The sequence below is a fragment of the Haplochromis burtoni genome, unplaced genomic scaffold, assembly GCF_018398535.1.
Source record: "Haplochromis burtoni strain Fernald_Lab_line unplaced genomic scaffold, NCSU_Asbu1 Contig_131, whole genome shotgun sequence".
Classification (NCBI taxonomy): domain Eukaryota; kingdom Metazoa; phylum Chordata; class Actinopteri; order Cichliformes; family Cichlidae; genus Haplochromis; species Haplochromis burtoni.
Genome location: NW_024582492.1, coordinates 463,285 through 489,399, shown reverse-complemented (window position 1 = coordinate 489,399; position 26,115 = coordinate 463,285). Strand labels below are relative to the sequence as shown.

At 42.6% G+C, this 26,115-nt stretch overlaps 1 protein-coding gene across 2 annotated transcripts in view; it reads right to left on the bottom strand.

The window, feature by feature from the left end:
* Positions 1-9,747, bottom strand: part of sema3aa (sema domain, immunoglobulin domain (Ig), short basic domain, secreted, (semaphorin) 3Aa) — a 35,815-nt gene extending 26,068 nt beyond the window's left edge. Inside the window, exon 1 of one of the 2 annotated variants that reach the window (XM_042224174.1) lies at positions 9,026-9,747. In XM_042224174.1, the coding sequence (XP_042080108.1) occupies positions 9,026-9,131 (106 nt within the window). In that variant the 5' untranslated portion in view covers positions 9,132-9,747. Of the gene's footprint in view, positions 1-6,319; positions 7,205-9,025 lie in introns of those variants that run through there. The other variant, XM_005930264.2, reaches the window with a different exon arrangement.
* Between the last annotated feature and the right edge of the window lie 16,368 nt (positions 9,748-26,115).

The following is a 26,115-nucleotide window of genomic DNA, read 5'->3' as shown; positions in this document are numbered from 1 at the left end:
GAAAAGGGAACAAGCAAAGATAGAGAGCACAAGGCACAGCTCATACAAAATATAGTAACCAAGCAAACGCTCACACAGTCAGCGGACATATAGAACAAACACACACACACACACACACACACACAAAAGAAAAGCAGGTCTGACATGAATTCACGGCGCTCTAGTTTTTAAAATGCCTGCCACACCCTTGAACTTACATGCAGATATTGACCTAAATGTATACACCACATTAGTTCTCTCTGAACACAAACACACACACACTCACACACATGTATATACATATATACACACACACACATGCACATAGTCCAAGTTGTAATCCAATCAGAATTTGTGCTTATGCAGCACGAACTCGTGGAACAGTGAGCGCACTCAGCAGCTTCCACCTCCAGTGCTCTTCCCTTGCCCGGACCCCCGACACACACACAGACACACACACACACACAGAAACACACTCTTGCTCACGTATGTGTTCATACAAAGCCACATGCCCCCTCGTCTGCTTACACTAGCCATTGAACACGGAGACGTTTGAACACATACGGGTGCATGCTTATACATTCCCCTCATTTCACACATGCACACACACAACTCTGTGTCTGTTCCTCACTGTCTCTTGTTACACACATCCTCTGTCTGCTGTCTTTCTCTCGCACAGTTTCCTTTTGCAAAAGGCACAACGGCCGATGCGGACGGCTTCAGACAAATATGCCAAAGGCACACCTACACACGCAGATGCAAATATGCAACCACACCGGAAATTCCGTGCCATCAGTGTATTCTTTTCCCTTTGACATTAACACAAGAGTGAATGGCCATATATGCCGATCTACATTATGACACGTGTAGGCTACTCGACAGCCGTTATACGTCTTTGTTTTCATATTCAATAACTGCAAACAAATATTCAAGGACGCAGCTTGAAACAGGCAAATACAAGCAATTCATTCAAATAAATTACCATTTGCTCACCGTCATACTCCATTATGGAAAATAACCTGGCTCTTGCCTTAAAAAGCTAGAGGGGAAAAAAAAGCTACATTCAAAATTCAAGTGCAATTGTCTATGGAGTACTCTTCACTCCCCCATTCTCCAAACAGCCGGGCGTTTTAGACGCCTACATGCCACGCAATAGCAGAATAATGAAACCACATGAAAGAAAGGCGACGAGGCATTAAATTATGTTTATCTGAATGCGTGTATGTGAGGATGTGTGTGCTGTGCGAGTGACACGAAACATAAAAGCCCGACAGAGGAAAACACTTGACTGGGAATCAACAGATGGATAATATTCCACTAAAACAATGTCGCTCTTTTTTAAAGTCTTTTTTCCCCCTTGTTCATACGTCCAAGTGAATGCTCGCTTTATTCGACCACGTCTTGTTTATATCCTCTTTTTTCTTGCACGGTGTGTGATTTAGACCTCATAGGTGCCGTTTCTGTGGATTCAACGAGTGTGTAAATCTAAGTATTACGAAAGACCTACTCCATTCACATGCACGCGGGGGGAAAAAATGGCACGTGTTTATCAAGCTTAGCTTTGCAGAAGCAAAGGCGAACAGTACTATAATATCTCCAGCGGTTTGGTTTGGCATCTCAGCTCTTGAATGCTTTCCTTTCTCTCTGTGTGTGGTGCAGTGTACATTTTGCCTCTCTCGTGATGGCCTCGGCCACAAAACGCAGGTGTGAGGCAGAAAAAGAGGAGACAGCCGCCGCATGGAAATTTGCAGAGAGCTTTGCTTAACAAAGTGCTCAAACATTATCCTAAGCTCAAGGATATCCACACATGCCTTAAAAGTTCACCTCCCCTCTCGGTGTTCCTCCCTCCCTTTTCGCTCTCTTTCTAAGCACAGTAGCAGGTGTGGGTTGGTTTCCATGGCGACTGTCTGTATAACACAACCTGGACTGTTGGATTTCTCATTCAGGTGCAGCTGAGTGACAGCTCTGACAGGAAATGTGCTTCCTTACACACGGTGCCCCGAACTCTACAATTAAGAGGAACTCCCATGAGTGTTTTACTCTAGAAGAACGGAGCACGTGTGTGTGTGTATGTGTGGTTGTGTGTGAATGAAGCCCGTGTTGATGGACTATTTACTACAGCCACTCTAAATATGTCACAAATTTGCTTTTGAAGCCACAGTGATGGTGCTTTGCAGGAAGAATGAGCAAGTTTCCTTTGATTTCTACACAGTTTCAATAATAATTTTCTATTTTTTAACCAAAAGTGACTCACAGCCATAACTCATAGTCAAGTACCGTATCTTATGGGACATTTTAATACCATATTCTGTCCTGTGAATATGACTCAGTGCATGTGAAAACAGAATATGCATCAGAGGCCCTAATAAGGAAAACGTGACCACAACCCAAACCGCACCGAATCTATATGAATAGTTTAAGTATGTGTTGAATTTCACCACACAGCTCATTCATCTTTTTCAACCCAAATGCTAGACTTCCTTGTCACCGTATGCCATGCCTGTTTTCCCTCGAGAGAGAGAGAGAGAGAGAGAGGGAGAGAGAAAAAGACAGAGCGAGGAGGAATACAGCATACAAGAGGACGGTATACTAGAAAATCTGACGGGAGGAAAAAACAGAGAGACTGAGAGAAAGAGCAACAGACAGAAACCTCCTTCAAATCAAGGATAATGACAAAACAGAGGCAGAAACCCGTAAAAAGCTTGCGTACAACAAAAGCGGTCAAATATGGAACCGTTTCATTAGCGTGTGTCTCCTCCTGTCATTGGACGGCTGGACCACAGACCAGGGCTACGACCACAGACGGCTCGAGGCCTGGCCGTGCCTACCGCACTCACACACCACTAAATGTTCACGGTATAATGAGGCCTGCCCTGGTTCTTATTACTTTTAAGGAAAACACAGACACACAAGGGAATCTAAACACTGACTTTTGTACGTAAGCAGTCAGCCATCCAAACTTCTCGGAGTATGAACAAACTGGCAGAAATGGTCGTGTCTATCCAAGCACACGTACGCGTAGACTCAAAGAAAAAAAAGAAAAAAAATCGCTCCTCTTGCAAAGCCACTGGTGCTATCACCAGGCAGTTTGATGGATGGACTTTGAGAGGAACCAGGCTGTGGTTATGGTGGTCATGTCTGGAGCCACTGCCTGTTAGTGCAGCCTGTCAGCTGTACAGTGTAGCTGAATGTCAGCTCTGCCATTTTATTACAAATTAATGAGGCAGGGCCAGGAATCTGAACGTGACAGCAAACACACTGATGCGACACAAATCCACGGGCGAGGATGCACATTTCAGTTCTGTGCAGCATTTTTTTTTGGGGGGGGGGGTGGTGTGCAAACAAATTAGGTTTCATGTCAAAAACAAAAAAAAAGAATTATTGCTGTGTGCACTTTGTTAAAGGCAGTTCCACTGGAAAATGATAATGACAGCAATTTAAACTGTCAAGACTAATATTGTCATAATGAAGCAATATGTTTTCAACCCCTCCTCATTATGTCTTATGCTGTTCCTGTTATTTATGACAGGAATAAAACAGCAAGTCTGAGGAAACGGGGAAAAAATGACCTCACATTAAATTGAGTCTTAAATTAAAGTGATTTTTAAGGCGCTGTTATTTCAAGTTGACCTCTGATTTTGACAGTATAACACTAAAATTGGTAGAGTCAGATTAAAATCGTTAACAGTGTCTATAATTTTTATAAATAGCCACTAATGCTTAGTAATATCAGCCTGTGCAAAAAATCATTACACACTCTACTTTCTCTTAACATTTTCTTGTTAGCCGCTCCCCTTTTATTCGTCTGTTGTCGGTCCCTCGGTCCGTCTTTCTGCAGAGATGTCCCCCTCATTTGTAACGCGACTCTGCTCAGATTGAACGGTGCACCCTTTCTCCATCTGACTGACAAGACTTAGCAGGTGGCGGGACCCATTCATACCCACGGTTCAGCAATCTGCACCATGCTGTAACCTAAGCCTACATCCCAAACACAGATGCAAAGACACGGGATATTTTTCCCGCGTGCATGCCCGTACTGTGTTTATGCGTGCGCAGGCACAAAAAATGCACAGCGAACATACACAATTGCAGTGCGCACACATATGCATCTCCCGGCAAACACCAACTGCGCTGACGCTCCCTTCTATTGTGACATTTGAGTGCACATGCAGATTATTTTACTATGACAATTTAAAAAAGAAAATAGCTGATTAAAAATGGAAGCGATGGGAAGAAGACACATGCAACGGATGCTCATAGAAGTTGCAAATTACACAAAGGGTTCTACTGTCTTCCTCCTGCACTACATTCTTATATGCCACAGGATGAGATCAGCTGGTGCGGTATAAAAGCTCAGTGAAAACAGATTTGCTTTTTTTCAGGGATTTGATGAATGGATTTTTGTTTTTGTTTCCCAAGTGGAGCTGGGTATCTGTGGGGCAATGAGTGTCACATAAATACACACATATGCACAAATTCATTCTGCCATTTTTAAACTTGTGGACTCGGGGTGGTGGGAGCTCACCAAACTCTGTGGTCAGGTTTGTGAGTCAGGGGAAGGAAAAGTAATATATTCCGATGTAACACAGGGGCATAGTTGAAAACCAAACCAGTGCAAAACATTGGTTTATACTATTGGAATGTGGCTGTGTGGGAGAAAAGATGAGGGCAGTTCAGTGTGTGTGGGTGTGTGTGTGTCCAAAAAGAGTTGAAAAGAAGGATAGCCAAAAGATATGTATCAAGTGAGCTGCAATCAAAGAGACGGGAAAAGGAGAAGAACATAAAAAAAAAAATTATAAACACACACACAGAGCTTGCTTGAAGATTGTACTTAAGGTCTGCGGTGTTGTGGTTCCTCAACTGAAGCGACTGAGCCGCAGGAGAGGGAGGAGGGTTAGGGAGAAAAGGACGATGAGAAAGAGAGAAAGAGAGAGACGGAGGCAGGCATCTCCAAAGTTGCCGCGTTGTACGAACACCTTATAATTATCTACATCCGCTCTGTCAGCCCCAGCCCGCAAGAACGGACAGATACAGCAGAGAGAAGCTGAGAGCGAGACACCCAGATGCTCATTCACATATCAAAGAATAAATAGAAAAAACACACAGTGACGAACCCAACGCACATGCAAACACCCGCAAACATACAAACAGGCGCATATTTTCACAGGCGAGCAGGCACACCCACACACAAGCACACATGGACGCACAGACAGGCTTATTATGGGGGCTGAGTCCAGACTGACTGCGTCGAGTGCGGTTCCACACCAAGTGTCTATTTTGAAGGGTTGTGAGCCAACTCCAGATTCCCCGGCTCCTCATCAGCTCCACCCATCGAGCCAGCGTGGGGCGTCTGCGACGGCGCTGAGAGGTCATACCTAGGCTCCATAATCAAACACACTGAAAGTATTTATCAGGTTGTTTGATGGGACATTTTAAAGTTTTTAAGTCTCGCTTTTCATTTCATTATAAGACCGACACACTGGGTCTTGGTGGGAGTTTCACAGAAAGGCCCCACATGCTGCATGCACCTCAGATGACCTTTAGGGGTCAGTCTTCCTCCTGATGGCACAGTAAGGGAGAGTGCTGTACATCGATTGTTCAGGAATGTGTGTGCAGGTATGCATTGATCCATGGGAGTGTACCCGTGTTTTCTCCTTGTAATTCGCATGCATGACGTATTGCAGTGGTGCAACAGGACTGTGGAGCAGTCGCAGTTCACTCTAAAGTGATGATTTCCACATGTGTTGCTCAAAAACTCAAGGTGGTAATGACTCACTTTGAGTAACAAGTCGGCCTTTTGCTTTAAAACATTACACACACACAGCGTTAAATTCTTCTTCACGCAAGCAGAACTGTGATGAGATGGTATCAACACGTGCCACAAATTTAAGCAAGATCATTTGAACTTGGACTTGAGTTTCACCTTACGCCTTCCTTGCTTGTGTTACTACTTCAAGGCGACGTAAGTAAGCGCTATTTCGGTCTCAAGGAGACTAGAAAATCATTAACTCTTTTGATCAGCGTCCCGTCCCCGCAGAGCACGATCCCTTTTTTGCTGAACGTCTAACTGACCCCACAGGGAAATCATTTACTCCGCGCTTGCCCTGCCAGCCGTCCCATGAGAGGTCATTTTATCTACCTGTCTCCCATTTCTCAGTCGCTCTCCGTCACAAACTGCTCACTCTGCAATCTTCCGCCCGTCCTTTCCAGAAGAAGAAAATCGCTCCGTCTTGTGTGACTATCGGCCCCTGGAGGCGTGTCATCAGTGCTCATTTGAGAATGATTTCATGGGCCCCTGCTCACATGCTCTGTGTTTATATGACTGCCACAAATAACAAACCTTGCTAGTTCTTGTGGCCGTCCTATGCCTGGGAGTCTCTCCTTCACTCTCGGCTCTCGTGCTGGACTTTTTGCTCGGTGCTTGCCCGACTGTCCTTCCCGGGAGCTTTCCTCCTTGCTGTTTATTTGACTTAATTACGAAGCTGGATTTGCATGGGGAGAAGGGATGAGCGACACCTCACTCGAAGCCCGGCCTCCCATCCTTTTGCGTCATCAACTGTACGCCTGCCAGCTCTTCCTTCATTAAACGCGAATCTCTTCTCCTCCACCATTTCTACCAGCGTCCTCCCTTTCCTCCCTCCATCCGTCACAATGTGGGTGTGAACTGCGAATTGTCTCCTGACAGACATCAAGAGAGCCATCAAACACCTGTGGGCCCGAGACACAGGCGCAGATGCTGGCGAGCGGTGACACACAAAGAGAGCGGCGCACGATACGCTCTCATGCCTTTACACCCCACGCCCGCTCGCGCTGTGACATGCACAACGGCGCAAGCCAACAGCAGAATGCAATCACGCATAATTATAGAAACACTGATGCAACGGCACAATAAAAGAAACTTATCTGTGAGCTCATGCATATGCGCGCGGGCACATGCACACAACCAGGTGTCTAATTATATGGGGACACGCAAGACCTGACACATTTGCGCCACACACACACACACTCGCATGCAGAGACACCACTTACAGTCTAAGGGGAGGAAATCACAAGAGAGGGTGTTGAGTTCTCACACCAAGATGTGGCAAGAACATTCGCACACATACATAAACAACAAAGCTTTGATGCACTTTTAGCGCAACAAAGAAAAAAGAAAGAAATCCATAAAAGTACGTCTAGCGTGACAGGCTTCCCGAGCAGACCTGCTCTCACTCGTCCATCACTCACACAGTCAGTCAATACAGACTTTGATGGTTGATGACATATCTCTTGTCTAGTGCTGTTGTCAGCAACATGTTCACTTGTCAGACTGAACAGTGAAGAGGATCACAAAAAGGGGGCAGGAGGGAACTATATTCACATTCTTTAAACAGATGGCTGGGTAAAGAAGGGATGACATCGTCTCATCATGCCTAGAGGCTTGGCTTCGTGTGAACTGAAGAGATGGAGCCCAGGGGATACATGACTTGCAGCAGGTGAGTTCAAGAATGATGCTTTCCAGATTTATTCAGCTCATGTGGAAAATGAATGTCATCACCCTTTGAATTCCCGTATGATGATGGCTTTATTTTTCTTTTTTAGAATTTTAAATACTATTTCACACAGATTTTATTTTGGATTCAAAACACATACAATCATACACATTTGGAAGTTGAAAGGGTGATAAATGAAAATATACTACTCCCAAATTACAACGTGCATGTCATACGGCAGGCCTCTAAACATAAGTTATAGTAAAGGTTTTGTCTAAAGATAGAGAATGAATTTGTGACAAACATCATATTCACCCTCCTCAAGCCCGAAATGTGATTTTCCCTCAACTTGGACTGAAATCATGTGAGGAGCAAAAGCTCTGGGTGACAGTCGCGTACTTTTCAACCGCACGGTCGTGTTTTCGGCTGCAACCCGACAGCAAATCAGCCTGTTCGTAAATTTTCAGAGGGCACGTCTTACGAGGGAAACGGGACGAAAATAAAGAATTGAGAGACCACACTCCCAGGCATATACTTTCGGTCATGTTTTAGGACAAAGAACCACAATAGCCTTCCCTCACTGACATTAAAAAGCAAAAAGAAAAAAAAAATGCCAAAAATGTTGCCAGTTATTTCTAGCTGCGATGAAAAGTCTGCTATTACAAAGAGCCTGATTTAGTGTAGGGTGTGAGAGAGGAGACGAGACACAGAAAGAGAGAGAGAGAAAGAGGGAGGAGGAGAGGAAGAACCGGCGCTCCGCAGTCTCCCCTCAAAATAACACACAAGGAGAGAGAATAACATGTTTGCTATATACGTCAAAAACTTACACGTGCACGATGTAAAACAAACAAAAAAAGGAAGATGAAAAAAAGGAGAAAACTAATAAATGTCTCTTTTACCATTAATGTATGCTCTAGTGCAAAAGGTGATTTAATACACACACACACACACACACTCCAACTGTTGGATCCCTACAGGATACAGTAATGTGAAGTAGAGAAATCTACCTGGCCCCATAAAGAGGGGCTCTGTGTCACAACCAAAGCAGATCTCCTCCTTTTTTTCAGGAGTTTTTGGGACAGAAGCCATTAAAACAGAGGCTCTACTGCCCGTGCAGAGCACTTAACAGGGCTGTACAGTACTAGCACAAGGGGACAGCACAAGGGAAAATTGGTACAGGGGCCAATATATACATTTAACTTCAGGCAAGAGCCGTTCGCAGCATATGGAACCAATTTGACTATTTGTAAGTGGGATAGTGACAGACAGAACCGGCCAGAAAGAAGGGGTGAGTTAATGGGAGTGAGGAAGACAGTAGGTTAAGGAGAGAGTCAGATCATGTATGCTGACCAAGAGGGAGAAAGAGTGAATGAGACAGACACAGAGGCAGAAATAGATCCACAGAAATAGAGGAGGAAAAAGCCATACTCAACATGAAGAAGAATAGATGAAAAGCAAAGCATAAAAGAGAACCCATGGGCAAGAAAAATAAACTGGACAGGCTAGTGTTGGCTAAAAGCGCCAGCTACTACGGTGAGCCTATATAACCTGGAGCCAGGGGAGAATGGACTTACCCTTGTATGACAGCTTTAGTCTGGGTACGTTGTGCTTTGGATTAACTCCTCTTCCCGGCTGCACCGCCCCACACAGCAGCACTACAATCCCAAGAAGGTATTCCATGGTGCTGGAGTGCTGCTGGCTGGCCTCCAGACCAGGGGGGCACTCACAGCCCGACCAGTGCCCTGAGAAGAGTGCCTTCCACTGGGGTACACCAAGCTTGGAGAGTCCCTACACTCAAGCCCTGAAAGTAGAGATTCCAGGGAGAGGGGTGAAAAATCCTGGTTGCGCTCCCCAGCTCAGAGTGCAGACTGTGGAGGGGGACTTCTGTAGTGTGAAGTCGGTAGTGGTGGTGGGGTGCTGCTCACATGGCTCCCCGTGTGGAGGTCCAGGCAAGATAGTCCCCCGGGGTGATCTGTCCTCCCCCAGGTGAAGGCGCAGCAGCGCTTCAGCTTGGTGCGATTTAGAGGAGAGGTAGATGCTGTGCAAAGGTAAATCAGAACACTTATCCACAACAGTAAGGCTATCCTGTCCTAGAGATTTAAAAAAAAAAATAGAAATCTCTTTCTGCCTTCTTCTCTTTGAGCAGACACTCACAGCAACCCTCTAATCCTTGTGTGCAGCTCCACCAGACTGCGAGAGAGAGAGAGAGAGAAAGAGAGAGAGAGCTACACCATCCACAGAAGGGGAGGGGAGGGGAGGGGAGGGGAAGGAGAGCGGCGAGAAAGAGAGCGACAGGGAGAGAGAGGAGAGAGAGCGAGAGGAGGGCGCTATGACTTGAAAGAAATGATGAAGCCAGTGAAGTGGATAGAACTATTGTGAATGGTTAGGTTTTTATAGTTTCCAGTCATCCCTCCCCATTTCCTGTTTTTTTCCTTTTGTTTTATCATTCGTCATCAGTTCCTCTCTAATGCTATTCTAACGACTTATTTTAAAACTCATACGCTTTCAGTTTTTCACCCAGTCTTTCTCTCTGGCCACGTACAGTAACTCAAAGCTTGATCTCAGGTTGTAACGATTAACAAGGAGAGTAAATACTTGCACACAAAAGAGCTTGACTTTAATTTAAAAACTCCAAATAAATACAAGTGACAGAGCCGACATTTTTTTTAAATGAATACATTAATTTACTTATCAATTAAAATTTTTTTTTTAAAAGAATACTTTACATAAAGGTCTTAGACATGAAATACATTATTGTCTACATGTTTATGTTCTCGGTTGAAATCTGGAAATTGTAATTATAATAATAATTTAAAAAGTTAATCATTGGCTCAATTTTTAAGTGAAATAGTGAAAAAAGGCACCTTTTATTAAATTATTGTTCACGTAATGTGTGATTTATTATTATTATTTTTTAGGCTGACAGACATCATACACATGTTTATGATTTTTTGCGGTCTTCTAACACATTTTATATCTTTTATTGCAGCTGTTTCATCGTGCCGTCAGGATGTGTGATTATACGCCCAATAAAAACCCCCAAAACACACCGTTTTCCTGTTCTTTTTTTGGTTAGCACTGTTTCCTCGCAGCAAGGAGGTCCTGGGTTCAAATCCACCGGTCGACTGGGGACTGTCTTGGTGGAGTTTGCATGTTCTTCACCCCACGGCTGTGTGGATTTTCTCTGGGTACTCCAGCCTCCTCCACAGTCCAAAGCCATGGATGGGGTTGGCGATTCTAAATTGGCCGCAGGTGTAAATGTTAGCCCTTTGACCTGTCCAGGCTGTATCCTGCTTCTTAGCCTACGGTAGCACTTATGCAACCCTGAAATGGACAAGCAGAATAAGAACAAGTAGAACCTAACCAATAATATGGGTGTAATTAAATACATACAGAGGAGAAAGTCTGATAAAAAGTCTTGCATTATTTTATTCAAGGTGAAACTTTTTTTTTTTAGGTTTTTATTTATTTTATCATTTTTTTTAATTTGAAAATTTCAGTATGAAGATGGTGGTGCTAGAAAAAGTACCGACATGTGAGTCTCAATTCCTTAATAACAATATTATATTCATGCTAAGACTATGCTTGGCCTAAAATGTGATTACTGTCTGATATACTTCTTTGAATTTTGAATTGCAATATTTTATTCATAAATGTTTCCACGCACACGGAGAATGTAGCGCTCCAGTGTGTTTTCGACTTATCCAGATGAAACCTCATTGTTAAAGGGAACACATGCTGGTAGTTAACCTGCATAGCCTGAGAGGGATCCTGTCTCTGCTAAAGTCATTCACATCAGCGAGGCAGGTCAACAACACCCCCTCCTCTTAACCCCCACCGGCCCCTGGAGGTGCTGGTGTGTGTGAGAAAGAGGGGGCACCTCCTGTTTCCTCTGAGGGGTGACATAGCAGTGGTGAGGTGATAAAAGCTTTGATAAACAGGAGTGCTGATGTGTCAACTCACACACCTCAAGACACTAAAGGAAAAAAACCTGAGAACTGGGCCGGTGAGTGTGTTGTAGTATGAGGGCACCCCTATACGCCAGCGCTCCCACCAGTGTGTTTGTGTTTTGAGGCTTTTGTTGCTGTATCATACAGCATATCTGATCTGTGTATCTGTTTGTCTGGAAGATTTTAGCATAAGCTTTGATATCAGTTGCCCCCCTCCAAACAAAAAGTTTTGTTTGTGATATCTGCCTCTTTCAAGAAGGTTATTTCCAGTTTATTACAACTTGTATTACATTTTTGGAGTTTCAAACATCTTCTATTTACTAAAGTATTCTTTAAGCGAGTGGTTCTGAAGGTGGAGCCAAAAACCCCTCGCTGAGGAGTGTTTTAACATATACAGACTGGGTAGAAAAAGTTCAAAACACATCTTGTACCTTTGTGGCAATATAAACTCAAATATGACACCGCATGCTCCACAGGTGAAAAAGTTTTTTGTAAAGCAAATAGCTCTGTCATCAAAAGGTTAGCTACAGAGGTCAAGAAATGCAGCAGCATATAAGAGTTTAAATAAAACCTAGTTGAGGCTTAGTTAAGTTTTCTAGAAGAGGAGATGGAGGAAAACTGTTGAACTATGATAGATGGTGTGCCGTGTCAGGTGGGCTATTAAGAACAATTCAAATCTTAATAACATAACATAAAATGTTTTACAAAATCAGGCTTAATGATAATCTTGATCCTCTGACCTGTCTGATATTTAAACCTCGGGGTTATTGGTCTTCTTCAAGCTCCAATATTACCACAACTTTAACAGTTTAATTAATTAAAGCTATGGCGATAAGCAGTTTTCCTTAAAACCCCTCCCCTTTTATGATGCTCAGAGAACTGACCTGTTGATTTAAATTATAAAGTTATTTATTTTTTGTACATTTACAGTCCTTATTTCTGTCTTAGTGGGTGTAATTGAATCTTGATGCGCATCCTTGTTCCATTATGCATTCACTTCCACCACCGTGGTGTCCCTGGCTTCGTATCTCATCACCCCTTTAGTCCAAACAGCCTTTTTAGCTGTTTACCCACAACAAAAAGATGTGTGGACAGACACGTGAAAGTACCCTCTCCCATCTCACTCAGCCAGTCTCCATCGACCTCGGCCTCTCTCCTCTGCCCCCATCCGCCACCTTCCTTCCATTTATCTGCATTAGGCAAACTAATAGCGGCGCAGCTACCTGCATCGATCCTCACCCCTGGAGTGAGATGTGCTGGAACACGCCTTTATGGGTTGCCCTTTAGGGAGTGCAGCAACAGTCTGACCTATCGTTGCGGATCTATTTGCGACACCCCCCTGGCACGCCGGCAGCCGGAGCGGCCCTGAGTAATGACGGCTTAATAAATGGTGACACGCCGTTGGCGGCAGAATGAGATGCCCATTGACAAGGAGCTTCCACAGGCTTTCAGCGCCTGACGGTAAAAATAGAAGAGGACACGAGACACCCTGCTTATGAGGACACAGCAGATAGGAGAGCGGCGTCAGGCGGGTCTGTGTGTGCGGCGAGTGTCAATGTGCTGTTACTGATATGACGGTGTATCTTCATCCGACGGTATGGAAACCGCTGTTAATGCCTTGTGTGCGCGTTAGAGAAAATGATTATGGTAAGATGATCCCAGATGTCTGTTTTAAAGAGAACATCGGAAATGTCCCACCCAGTACTTCGCGCACACCACCCTCTGACCTCTTCTCTTCTTTAGCACACACCTAAAACCTTCCTGCTCATATCCTAACTGACCCCAAGTTCCTGAGGCCATTGCCACTGGGAGCAACACCGCAAAACTCCTCGCTGTCCCGATAAATGACATTTCAAGTTCAAGGTACGGCCAGCCATCATTTCCTTGATACTGCCGGGGTTCCTCTTCTTGTTCACTTCCTATTCCCAAACACCCACACCCACTCTATGTTAACAAAGGTCACACAGCAGCCCCTTACTCAGCAAATGACATATCCAGGAAATGAGAGGAAAAGGTCAGGATAGATAGGAGTCAGGATAGAGGAAGAACAGTAGTATGTCGTGGGAGTTTTGAGAGCAGCATCTCCTTGCGTGCGTGTGTTGGAAAACAGCTAACCAAGGGCCTAATGTTGCTTATTTGGCAAGCAAAAGAAGGATACTAGGGTCAGTGTGGTGTTTTTCATATACGCACATATGTGCGTGGGACGGGCAGGAAAGAGGTGATCGTGTAACACCTTAAAAGATACAGTAACTTGACAAGTTGAGAAAGGAAACTGTAAAATATCAGCTATAGTAATCATGACAGTATTTACTGCAAAGGGAAGGAGAAGGAAAGAGTAAGTTAAAACTGATTACTTTGCAACTGCATGCCTTTCCATCACACACATTTTGTTGTGAAAAAGGAAAATCCCTTTATATGTCACCACCAGTTGCGCGAATGCTATGTCACAATTAAGCATTTGCCTGAGCATGTAGCAGTGTATGGGAAAGCAAGCAAAAAAACCAAAACATCTGTGTGGACAATCATCATTGGAACGCGGTAAATGTATATTTCTCTGTCAGAAGTTTACAAAGAGCTATATATCAAAGTAGATGAAGCCTGAAAGTATTTTTCCGTAACCATGTGAAAGTGTTTTAATATTAGGGTCTCTAATAATTCTAAAATCCGGAGAAACAGAGAATTTTTGAAGAAAAAGCAGCTGAAGTGGGACAGAAATAAGCCATTATGTGACCCCTTGCTAAGCCTTTTAAAAGGAAAAATTAAAAAAAATATAAATAAATCACAAAACATATAAAATCATCCTCTTAATTTACCGGCTCTCCAGTCAACACCTGTTTCTCCTCTCACATGCTCTTTTGGCTCTGCTCTTTTACTCGTCAAACAAAGTGGTGGTTTCATTAAAAATCAATTCTAGAGCTCATTAACAATGCTTCCTCTACCCCAGAAGAGCCTCCAACTCTGGTGGAGGGAAATGGGAGGTTTCCCTCCATTTCATCGCATCTCGAAAGGTCAGAGGTCGTCCTTCAGGTTTACAATGTGGGTCACGCAACCCCATCGTGTGCATGACAGAACTTAGGTAATCTCTTTTAGCGAGAAGCTCCGCCGACGCAAACTAACACGCGGTTTCGCGTGGTGTTTCCGCATCCACTCAAGACAAGGACGGGAATCGGAGCGCAAATAAACAAAAGTGGAACCACATTGCACGAGGGGAAAGCTGTAACATCTGTTGCAGTGAGGGAGGGATGGATGAAGGCAAGCTGTTGGGTGTATTTATTCGTCGCGGATACATTTCAATCCATCTTCTGGTCTCCTGTGGAGCTCTGACTCACACAGATGTGTCCACCCCATACATCTGATGACGGTGGTACGAGGGATATCAGGAATCGTTTACAGGAAGGAAGGAAATTTGACTGAAGTGTCACACTGATTCATAAAAAACTGGATTATTTCCTGCGCAATACTGCTGACGTTCACATGGGAGGGGGAGATGTGGAGGAGTTGTTTTCGCTGACATTAACAGGCTTGCACTTGTTGAGCCACAATTTGATGATGTCACAAGTGTAATCTGTCCTTCTCGGTAACTTCAGGTCAACTTAAAAGAAAAAAAGAATTATGTTTAGTTATTGAGCAACCTTCAGCTCTGGGGTGAAAGACTTCTTGCAACTTGGTTGGTTCCAGAGAAAGCTCATCATGCAGCATCACTGATGCGGAAAAGACGAATAGAAACCTTAAAGCTAGGGGGGAGTGGACTAATCCAGGACCTAAAGGATTCCTTTAAATTGTATGTATATGTAAATGCAAAACACTCGCATTTCTGAATGAGGGTTTGTTGGGGGAGGACTTAAGTCTGCAGTTGGGCTGAGACAACAGCGTAGTAGCTCATTATTCCCTGTGTGTAGTTAAATCAGGGAGCTTATAGGCCTCTAAGAACTCTCTCACCCCTTCCTCCCATCTCCACCCAGAGTCAAAGTGAATAGGGGCTGTGACAGATCTCCTCAAAGAGCATTAACTTCTCTTCTAGGTCGGTGAAAATAAACCGAGTGGCAAGAATTTTGTGCGGAAGTAACGATGACACAAAAAGCATCAGAGGGGAACCCTGTTCATGCCGTGTCGGCTCAGAGATTAAGTTTGATCCTAATAGCATTTGTTTTGCCATCTGTTAATAAAGTTTGACATTTGGTTAGACAAATCAAATGTCTAAAACTGTTATCTGGCTTTAATCATCATAGCATATGTGTGTATGTTTGCAACAGGTGGGCCAATCTGATTGAAACTTTCCACGGACATCCTCACACATACAGTGACTATTAACATCTATACCTATGTTTTTTAATCATTTATTATAACTCACAATTCTTTTTGAGTTTTTTAAATACATAATGTTTATTTTTGCATCGCTGTTTTTGTTTCATATGTCACGTTCTCAACGTACGTCGCCCGTATGTAATCTAACACTCACTAAAATTTGTATCCGTGACGGAATTATGTTTGAGTCGCCACTAAATACAGAATGGAAAATTTGTGCCGCAAGGCGGATATGCCTAATTTAAAACATTAGCACACACAGAGGCGACTGTGCAGCTTACAGGTTTTGCCTTTAGCTTTTACACGACATGTTTCCCCAACTGTAGTGCAAAGTAAAAGGAGGCTAAAGTTACACAGTTCTGGCCTTGTTCACGTGATGGAAATCTGAAATAAGCTTTTTGCCTTTTGATAAAGAGAGACTCGAAGACTGAAATACTTATAAAGACAAGTTGTCTTATCTGTCATGGTCACAGAATGCAGTCAGAACACTGTGCAATAAAAGATAATATGTGTTATATCTGAAAGATTACATGGAGACAGAATAAAAAAATCTGGAGCCTTCACTTTATTAAGGTCATCTTGACACAGACAAGAAGAAGAATCTTAAAATTGTCCATCACATGCAATAATCAGGTTAAAAAAAAAACAATCTGTGTAGTAAATATCTTTAAACTTTAATAGCAACAACTTGCCTTTCTTATAAGACTCACGTGTACAGTTTTGCTTCATTGTACTGGAGTTTCAGCTTTTACAAGCAGGTTTAATAAAACTGCTCTAACATCTTTCTGTTCCTGAAACTAAAGTTATTGTTTTTAAAATAATACTACACATTTTTTACAGCTGGCACTAATACCTTCAAATAACGACAGCTCAAAATAATATGACAAATATATGACATCATCAGTATCCGACCAAACAAACAGACAAAGATGTCACATATAATTTTAAATCTAACTTGTCTGCATCTTCAACTAACTGTTATTTTTGATGTCAAAATTACTCTGAAACTTGTGCAAACTAATTTGTTAAAGTGAAAATTTTCTTCTTATTATTAATAGGTTGTTATTATTGATAGTTATATTTATGTTAATTGTTTTTTTCTTTTGTACATTTTTTGGGCAATAGATTTTATTAAATTTATTATTTATTTTTTCACTGGATAATAATAATTCATTGGATAAAAATAATAATGACAAGGAATACAAACCCTTGACAACCAACACAGCCTCTAAAGAGCATTTTAAAAATGATTTTTAACTTTTTAATGTTTCGTCAGGAGTTGATAACTAAAAGTTGTCAGTATTTTTTTTCCAAGCTTGGATAATTTGGGAGGTCGGCATTAAAAAAGAGAGCATTAGATGGAACATTTTTGCATACCAAATTTAAGGATCATCAAAAATTTGATTTCCATACTAGATCGGTTGAGTTCTGGTTAAGAATAACCCCCTTTCTGCTGCTATTGACCAACAGGGTGCTGGTGAAAACGATGCTACTACTGGGCAAAGACAAAGGTGGGTAAGAAGTGAGTGTAGAGGCTTTATATGTAGACGTGACTGCTTTGGAGAAAGGCACATGGCAATGTAGATGTGACTGTTTTAGGGGAGAAGAAAGAAGAGCACAGAGAAGGTTAATTGATGAGGTGAAAGGACGACATGCAGAAAGTTGGCTGACAGAAACGGATGCAAAGGACAGGGTGAGGGGGAGGCAAATGGTCTGCTCTGGCGACCCTTAATAGGCAGCAGACGAAAAAAGAAGAGGATGAAGATGAGTCATAACTGCTATTTACTTTTGCACTCAGTATGTAGCAACAAAATGCCAAACAGATGCCCAAAGCACACAACCTAACTCTGGAATGCTGTTGGCTCCCATCGCGTTTCATCCATATCAAGTTAGGTAACAACATCTATACCAACTAACATCATCTCCAAGCATAAACAGCTTGTATATCCATGTCTGTGTCACACAATCCAAGAATGTGACTGTAATGACGAATAAGGCCTACGTTTGCGTTTTTTTAGCTGCTTCATAATTTATTCTGTCAGGAAGAAATTCTTTTAGTATTTTATCTGTCTTCGTCTGCAGGGCCGACAGAGCCGGAACAGTGACACAGCACTCCATCCCGCTCTTCTATTAAATATTTACACGCTTGTGAAACATATAAAACTAACCGCCGGCGCTCGCATTACTGCGCAGCAGAGGAGTCAGATTTAATATGGCTCACATTCGCTTCCAAGAATATGTGTGTTAAACGAGGAGAGCCGGAGAGACATACAGACACACAGAGACACCAACTGAGTTCGTCCTGCTGAGCGAGTGGTCAAATGGGAGTTCTCTTGTTTTTTTAAGTCAACCTGAAGCGTGAAATCCCACAGCGCCCCTTAAACTTATATCTTTATGTAAAATGTCTCAACCTATTTTATTTATGACATATCTGACTTATTCACTAGAGCATGTTTGAGAAAGTTAGCCGAGGGATTCTGGCTGGCACAGAGTTTCCGCTTCCACCATTAATGCGTTTTTATTTCTAAAGTGAAAGAACTAAATCAAAACAAAACGTCATTAATGTTAGTATTTGAGCCTGGCAGACATAACTAATTGAATTGTTGTCAGTGTTCAGAAGATTGATTAATGAAGTCTTACTTTCCAGGAATAACATTAGAGTCGCAAAGTCTGATTTAGTTAAATTGGCCCTTTTAAGACATATGCACTGTTTACAGTTTATGCATGTGACTGCATCCATCACATTAATGAAGCATAGATAAGTAAAGGACACTGATACTTTTCTTCTCAATGTGGAATTATTTTCTGGCACTGAATGTTAGATTTTGTACAGTGTTATTGCTTAAAAAAATCAAATCCTTTGGAAAGTTGGGAAACTGAGCAAAGTCCATTTTCAGCAGTAGGAGATGCAGCTCTTGCCAGTTCGGTGTGCATAACTAATATATTGCGCGAACGCTACAATAAATCACTGCTCTCAGGGAGTAATAAGTAAAGTGATAACATTCCATTTAAACGAACAAATGAGAAGTATAATATACCTTGAGAAGTAAGGCCAGCATTGATCACTACCATATGATTGCAGTTAAAGCCATCTGAAAGTAAAATTGTGCATTTTTGAGCTTGCTTGCCAAATGTCTCCCTTTCGTATAATAGATGCCTTGTGCCATGTGGGCGATTCAGCCACCACATATTTCCCCACTTTGCAACAGCTGTGTGAACAGCCTCACACATCCTCACCAAGGGAAAAGTGCGCTGCGTTTTATCAAGAGAAACAAAACTAATCACAAGTACACCACCGTTCTGTCAGAGCGGCTAAACTTTTTCACCTCTCATCATCATTTGTCTTACCTTCAGATAAAAACCATACTCCTAACCAGAGCTCTAGACCCTTGTTTTTAACCTTTTAACCGTAATTACCTTTTCTTATTTATTGTCTCAGCCTTCTCCCAAAACCATTAGCGCAGTATTATCAGGTCAGCTTTATCAAGGCTCATAGCGCAGCCTGGGGAACGTCCTGGAAAGCTTTTGGTTCCCTTCAATTCCAGTTTGTTGTGTGTGTGTGTGTCGTGTGTGTGTGGGTGGGGGGGGGTCGGCGCGGTGGGTGTGGTGGGGGCGGGTGACGTCTGTCACCTTTAACTTTTTTATGAGACCTCGTGTCATGTAACCTTGAGAACAAAACTGTCATGTACTCCCATTCATTACAGGGCAGACAAAGTCCTGGTATTCTGCTAGCTTTACAGCATTCATATAGAGCCCTGGGTGAACACAAACCATCTGTGTAAACACAGACTTCTGACAGGCCTTCATGGTGAGCGATGAGTCCCACCTGTACAACAGCACAATGCCTCTGGAAAAATCTCCCAGGCTTTCTTAGCGGTTATGTTCTTATAAAAGTCACACATGCACAATCATGCATACTCTTGCTTTAAACCTGAGAGAGGTCATTCCTGATAAGAGCAGTGACCGAAATGACTCACTCCAATTTGACGAGGCATAATTGAAGGACAGCCTGCCACGTTAATGAATGATATATCCTGCCATCTCCGTTCTCTCTAGCGCAATCATCCACTCACAAATTGATGCTTCACATTTGCCGTCCCTTAGACACCTTGTAAATCAAGTATAATTGACAGACAGAAGTGATGAAATGCAAAGCGGTACAACTAAATGACTCCATCAGAGCAGCTCCATTAAAACCTCCTAGGTGACCAATTATCTTTCACTCTTTCTTGGCACATAGGCGCATTCTAAACAGAAAACTGTTGGCTGCACACGAAAGTGTAGAGCAAGTTTGATGCGGTATGCAGATACGAAAGTGCTGTTTGAAAAAAGGTAATGCTAGAGCAAATATTTAATGAGTGAGGATTTCTAACCAGCTACAATTATTCATACTACATTAAAAATACCTTTCATAAGATGCGTACTTCCAAATCTGTCATTCCTGCAGCAAAAAACTTACATCCTCAGGTTTGGTCACACCTCTGGATTTTAAATATGAAGCCAGTGCTTTAAGTTAAAATCAGCAGTTGAGCCACTTGGACTGGTTTAAAGATGAGCATTTTAAATCCTTGTGATGAATCTGTTTAATCACTCATTAGGATTAGGATTTGTATTTGGACAGCTGGGTTCTCACCACTGACTGTATAAAAAATGAAATGGATACAGCTTTCAGGTCTGAACATTGACGCCAGTAAAGAAGTGACCACCTGCATTTGTTTTAATGGCCGCTGGGGGTGAAAGCTGTGGTTCTAAAAACTTCTGGTCCCATTTTTGCACACGGGTGACTGCTAACCATGTTATGTTAACTTGCTTGCTGGGCGTGTGACGATCATGTTGACAATGGCAAGTCACGTGAATAAGGCCCTGGTCACACAGGCCTGCAAACCAGTCCAGTCTGGTAAACACCAGTCACTGTCACCAGTCATAGTCTTTCCCGTACAATATGAAGTGCCTTAGGTGACTGTGGTTGTGATTTGGTGCTACATAAATAAAATTAAACTAAATTGAATTGATTGGCAAACAGATAACAGTTTTATGACTTGATCTCTATAAACACTTTCATAATTTTATCGTCTCAATCTCTCATTTTGGATAATATTGAATAAAAAATTATGTCTATTTGGTAAATCTCAGTCAGGAGGATTATTTAGCCTATGCTCATTGACTAGTGACTTGTGACTGACAGGTCGTGAGCCTATGAACACAGTTAGACACCCCTCTCTCATTAAATTCAGTTTCAAAATGTTCACCCTGGCTTCACAACAGGATTTCACAAACTAATAGGTGACATCACTGTAGCCACACTATGGACTAATGTATTAAGCCACACCTCTAATCTTTGAATTCAGGTGATTACAGTCCATTTGCCACAGGGGTATAAAATAGGGCACCTGGCCATGCAGTCTCCAGTTACACACATTTACTTGCTGAGCTCCAAACCTCCTTTGACATTAACATCAGCATGAACAAAATGTGCTGGGAGATTCATGGCATGGGTTTCCATGGCCGAGCAGCTCCTTTAGATGTAAAGTGTAGTTAATTCAGTACTTTTGTCCACATAATGTGTGTCTTTTATATTATGGCAGCTGTGTATACTTCAACCGCAGGTGGCTGCTGACATTTGCTGTCTGTTAGGTGTCACTTCAGTTAATTTGAGCCACTGAACTGAAGTTTTCAATGACGTCTGAGATGTTGATACAAATTATGTGACTATAATATCACAAGCTATTACCTTGCTTGTTCTAAAAACCTGTCCAGTATTTAGGCAAAGTCTAAAGCAGCTTCTTCCTTTTTGCTTTTCCTCACAGGAAAAGACTGTCAAGATGGCTCACTGTTGGTCAAAAGTCAGAATTAGCATAACAGAAAAAATATATATTTTTATTTCGACAAAAAAAAAAAAAAGTCTCTTGAGAGTTCTCTTAAAGTATTCACCAGCATCTGTCAGAATCCATTTTTCCAAAAGAAAAAAGTCACTACTTATCTCCTCATCATCCACACACTTCAGTCCTTTAATGTATGTAAAGGAATACCTTCCTCGAACTACTTTTCCTGACAGACTGCAGACCGAGACCCATTCTCAACTTAGACTATTAAACCACAGAGATGGATTCAAAGGACCATCCAGAGGATGATTAGGTTTCATTATGGCAAATGAAACACCCCATTACTCTTTACTATCTTATAATAAATGTCTTTAAAGAATTTCCTTGTGACTTTGAAAAAAACAAAAGACTGTCCAGAGATCAGGAGGAATGACCATGATGCTGTCTCCTCAAGTGACCAAAAAAAAGCAAGAAATAAAAAGACGGAGAATGAGAGAAAGAAGACAAAGAATCACGAAGGTCAGCTATTTGTGTGTTTACAACAAGCCCTATTTAAAATAAATAAGTCAGTGTGTCATTGGTATGTTCTCTTTGACCGGAACAACACAGTCCATCTGGGACATGAGCGAAAATATCTCAAGCTCAAGCATAAAGGACCAGCTTGAACAGTCTTCTATCTGGGAAATTAGGAGAGAAAGCAGACACACAATCAATTCACAGGACAAATGACGAGTTGTGGTTTGTTCCACTACTCAGTGTCGCAAACAGGAACCTTATTTCCCCTGTTAAAGTGCTGATAATGCACAGCCGACCGTCATCTAATACCAACTTGTGCCACGTCTAAAACAACTCACAGCACACACAGCGCATTCTGTTTGGACAGTTCCCTGGAAATTTTGTTATCGCTGCATGTCCAGAAATGAATGGAGGGAGGGTGGACAGTGGGTGGACGATGGAGGGTTTTGAAGGGGTGGAGACTTGTTGAAAATATTAGTGGATGGTAGCCCCCCAGCTGAGGCTGTCTGGCAAGGGATCAGTCTCATTCCTCTTCAGTCAAAGGCTCCTTTTCTCTGACCCGACAGTCCCGATGTCTCGGAGAACTGACGCGAGAAATGCAGCTTTAAAAACAGCCTCTGGTCCTGCTGGTGAGAACTGGGCAAAGCTCGCTAACACACACACACATAACTGCATCATGCACGGGCATGCATACAAGACTCACTGTACTCTAGCCATCTTGCACTTCAGTAGGAAGAGCCAGCATAATACTGTACATAAGTAAGGGGCTGTGTGTGTGCGGTGGGGTGTTGGTTCTTGATAAAAAGAAAAGATTAAGATGATATGGATATACTGAGTGTCAGAAACAGCTGTATTGCATATGTTTTGGCACCGAGTCATCCCTTTGAACTACAGCCTTTGTCATGACTGTAAAATAAGATGTAGAAGACTGACAGTTTAAGAGACCACATCACTCACCTGAGCGATGAATGGAGCATAATGGTATATTGTTCAAATTAGCACGGCTTTTATTTAGCTAGAGTCGCAATTTAAAAATACCCCGAAGCCTGAAGTCTATTCAGAGCTTCATATGCACAACTCATTGATAAAGCTGCATTCGATCCAACTTTTTTCTTTCTTTTTTTTTGCACAGTTGTCTGCTTCCAAATGGAGCAAAGACAAAACAAAAAACAGAAAGAAAACTTTCGTGCAGGCACAAAAAGCTGTGCCAACATACAAGTTTCCAGGCTGGTGCCACTGTGGTTCACCAGTCACCTCAGGCACAGAAACTCATCACATCCTGTTTTTCCTGTGCCAGCTAGGTCGGACAATAGCAACGCATCACTCGTCCCCGTGTTTTTCTTCAGGGTGGATTCTCGTTGGATGATAGATGGAGCAGTGTCCTCCTGTTTCCCTCTGATGTTTGGGATCTGGATTATCCCTGAGCTCAGTGTGGTTGTTTTGGGTGGATTCTGCTCTAATCTCGTGTGCTTCTGTCACACTGCGATGAAAGACAGCCTGTTGGTATTGGCTTAATTCTGAGGCTGACTCACAGGCACAGGTGCACCGTGAGAGAGGGAGAGAGAAAATTCACACTACTGGGCGCTGAGCCTTACAGTACATTTGCATCATCAATAATATTTACTCTGAAATCAAACTGTACCAAAATAATATGGTGTTCATCCAAAAGAGTGTGGGGATTTCTGTGAACACTTCATTCACCCTAAAACCATAAAACATACCCATATGAACCTGATTTTGCAATAACTAGACAGTTTCCTGTGTTGTGCTTATCCCCTCCCTAATCCTTTAAAAGGGTACAGGTTTTTAACACAAACAAGTCATTGCATTCTTGTCGTGGGATGTTGAACAGCTGAAAAGTTTAACCTCGTCAGCTAAGCTATTAATGATTAACACGACTATATGTTCAATATAAGAGATCACCTTAGAAAAACAGCTGTCAGAGCAAATATGAAGACAAAGCCTACATCTCAAAACAAGACATGCCCTCTGACAACATGCCTGCCCTTTGAGTCATCTATTATAATCCGCACGCACCAACACTGTAGAATCATGCTATGTAATCTCTGCAGCAAGGACATGTCCAAAAACACCTGGGTGCCACAGGTGTGTTTGAATGTTTTAGAGAGTCAGCAGCCTCTTCTTGACTACTCTTCTTGCATTTCGTTCAAAGACTTGAATCAAACCACCCACAACACGCAACTTTGCTCCCAAAGGCCAGAAGGCAGAATAAATGAAATGTTTAAAGTTTCCAGGCCTGTAAAGGTAATTTACCCAGTCTAATTTTGGCATTCTTTAAGGTTTTTCTTCGGGTGAATTAATTACCATTATAAATAATTAAGTAAAGAGGAGTTTGGCTGTTTGTTGACTATATAAAATGTGGTAGTTACAACACAAACCCCCCATCATGCTGCTACACAGCATGAGGCCTCTTATCCTACCCAGACAACTCCTTTATTTTACACTTGACCAAGAACCAACATGTTTTGATTTCAGCGATTAAACAATAGCATTTAAAACATACATGTATTCATGTCAGGGTGGGCGAGTCTTCTTATTTGGCTGTCTACCTGCTGGGCTGTGATGAGTAAACAGCAGTTATGATGGCGGTTGGTGGTCTAGAGTCTTCAGGGTTTACTGGGGATTCGTTCCTCTGGGGAGCAGTCCTGAAGAAGAGGGGATTACCTCAATCCTCTCTCCCTGCTTCACCCCTTCCAAATCGACACTTCAGATTCAAACAAAGGCCCAGGGACTGTGGGCCTCAGGCCCCTGGCGTGCTGCTAATCCCATTCCAGCTGGACAACAATCCGTCTGGCTGGTGGCCCCTGCAGAGCTGTAAGCTCCTAGTAAGAGGCTTGAAGGAGAAGTCAGACAGCTCGTCAAGGATGAGGACTTAATTAGGCATGCAAAGTCAACCTGGCTAATTGAAAAGATTCGACCCGAGTTCCGCCACAGGAACACAAGAGTGGGAGAGAGCATTTTTTGGAGTTTTTCTGCATTGTACAAAGTGTTTTGTTGCCAAGCACAGAAAAATGCCAAGGATGAGCTACCCCATACTGATTCAAAGTTGGCAACATGCAAAAAGGGCCTGTTTGTAAGGTTAATTGGGCTGGACAAAGTGTTGAGATAAACTATGGAACAACATGTCTTGAGGTTTTTTTTGGATCTGTGCTTAATCTTTCATGACTGGCTTTATTGGAGGGGTCAGAAGTGTAGTTCTGGAAGGGATTGTACAAGCTGGTGCTATTGAACGACTCAAGCATAGGAAAAATAGGGTGTGCTTGACAGTATGTGACTTTCTTCCCATTTGCCTACACGACAGGAACGTATGTGCGCATTTGTCAGTTCACTGTGTTCACCATGACTATGTGTGCGCCAATAAACTCTCAAGTGTGCTTGGAGGAAAAACGAGTCACTCTGGTAGGTTTGTGTACCCAGGCTGAGCTGATGTCAAAACTCAGTCAGCACTCAGCGGACAGACAAAGCACACACACCTCGGCGAAATAAAACAGAAACTCTCTTGACCCCGTCTTTCTTTCCACTCTCCATCAACACTCTGTTTAAGCATGCCATCATCGCTCCGGCATAATGTGTTTAGAAATGTTGCACTCCCTCAACCTCTCCGACTCTGTAATGCATTTTGCTACACGACCCCCATCTCTCTTATCCATAATGTGTTTGAATACGCCACCTCTCCCCAAACACTGTGTTTAAAGAATGCCACACTCTGCCTCTCAGGCTCAATCACTGTAACGTGTTGGAGAGCGCAGGCTACCTCTCTCTTTGTGTAATTTGTTTGACGACGCTAGCCTCTTCGACGCCTCTTACACCTAATGTGTTTGAGCATTCACAGAATCGCAGAATCACATACACCCACATGGACACATGTACAGAGCAACACACATACATTGGGATGATTTTTTTTTTTCCTTTTTGCTCTGAGCACACAACCGATTAAGCTGGATGCAGAGAAAATAACTAATTCATGAGGCGAGGCAGCAGCCAATTCTGCCAGCATGTATTACACATTATTGTAAGACCAGGGCTTGAATAGATAAAATATACTGAATA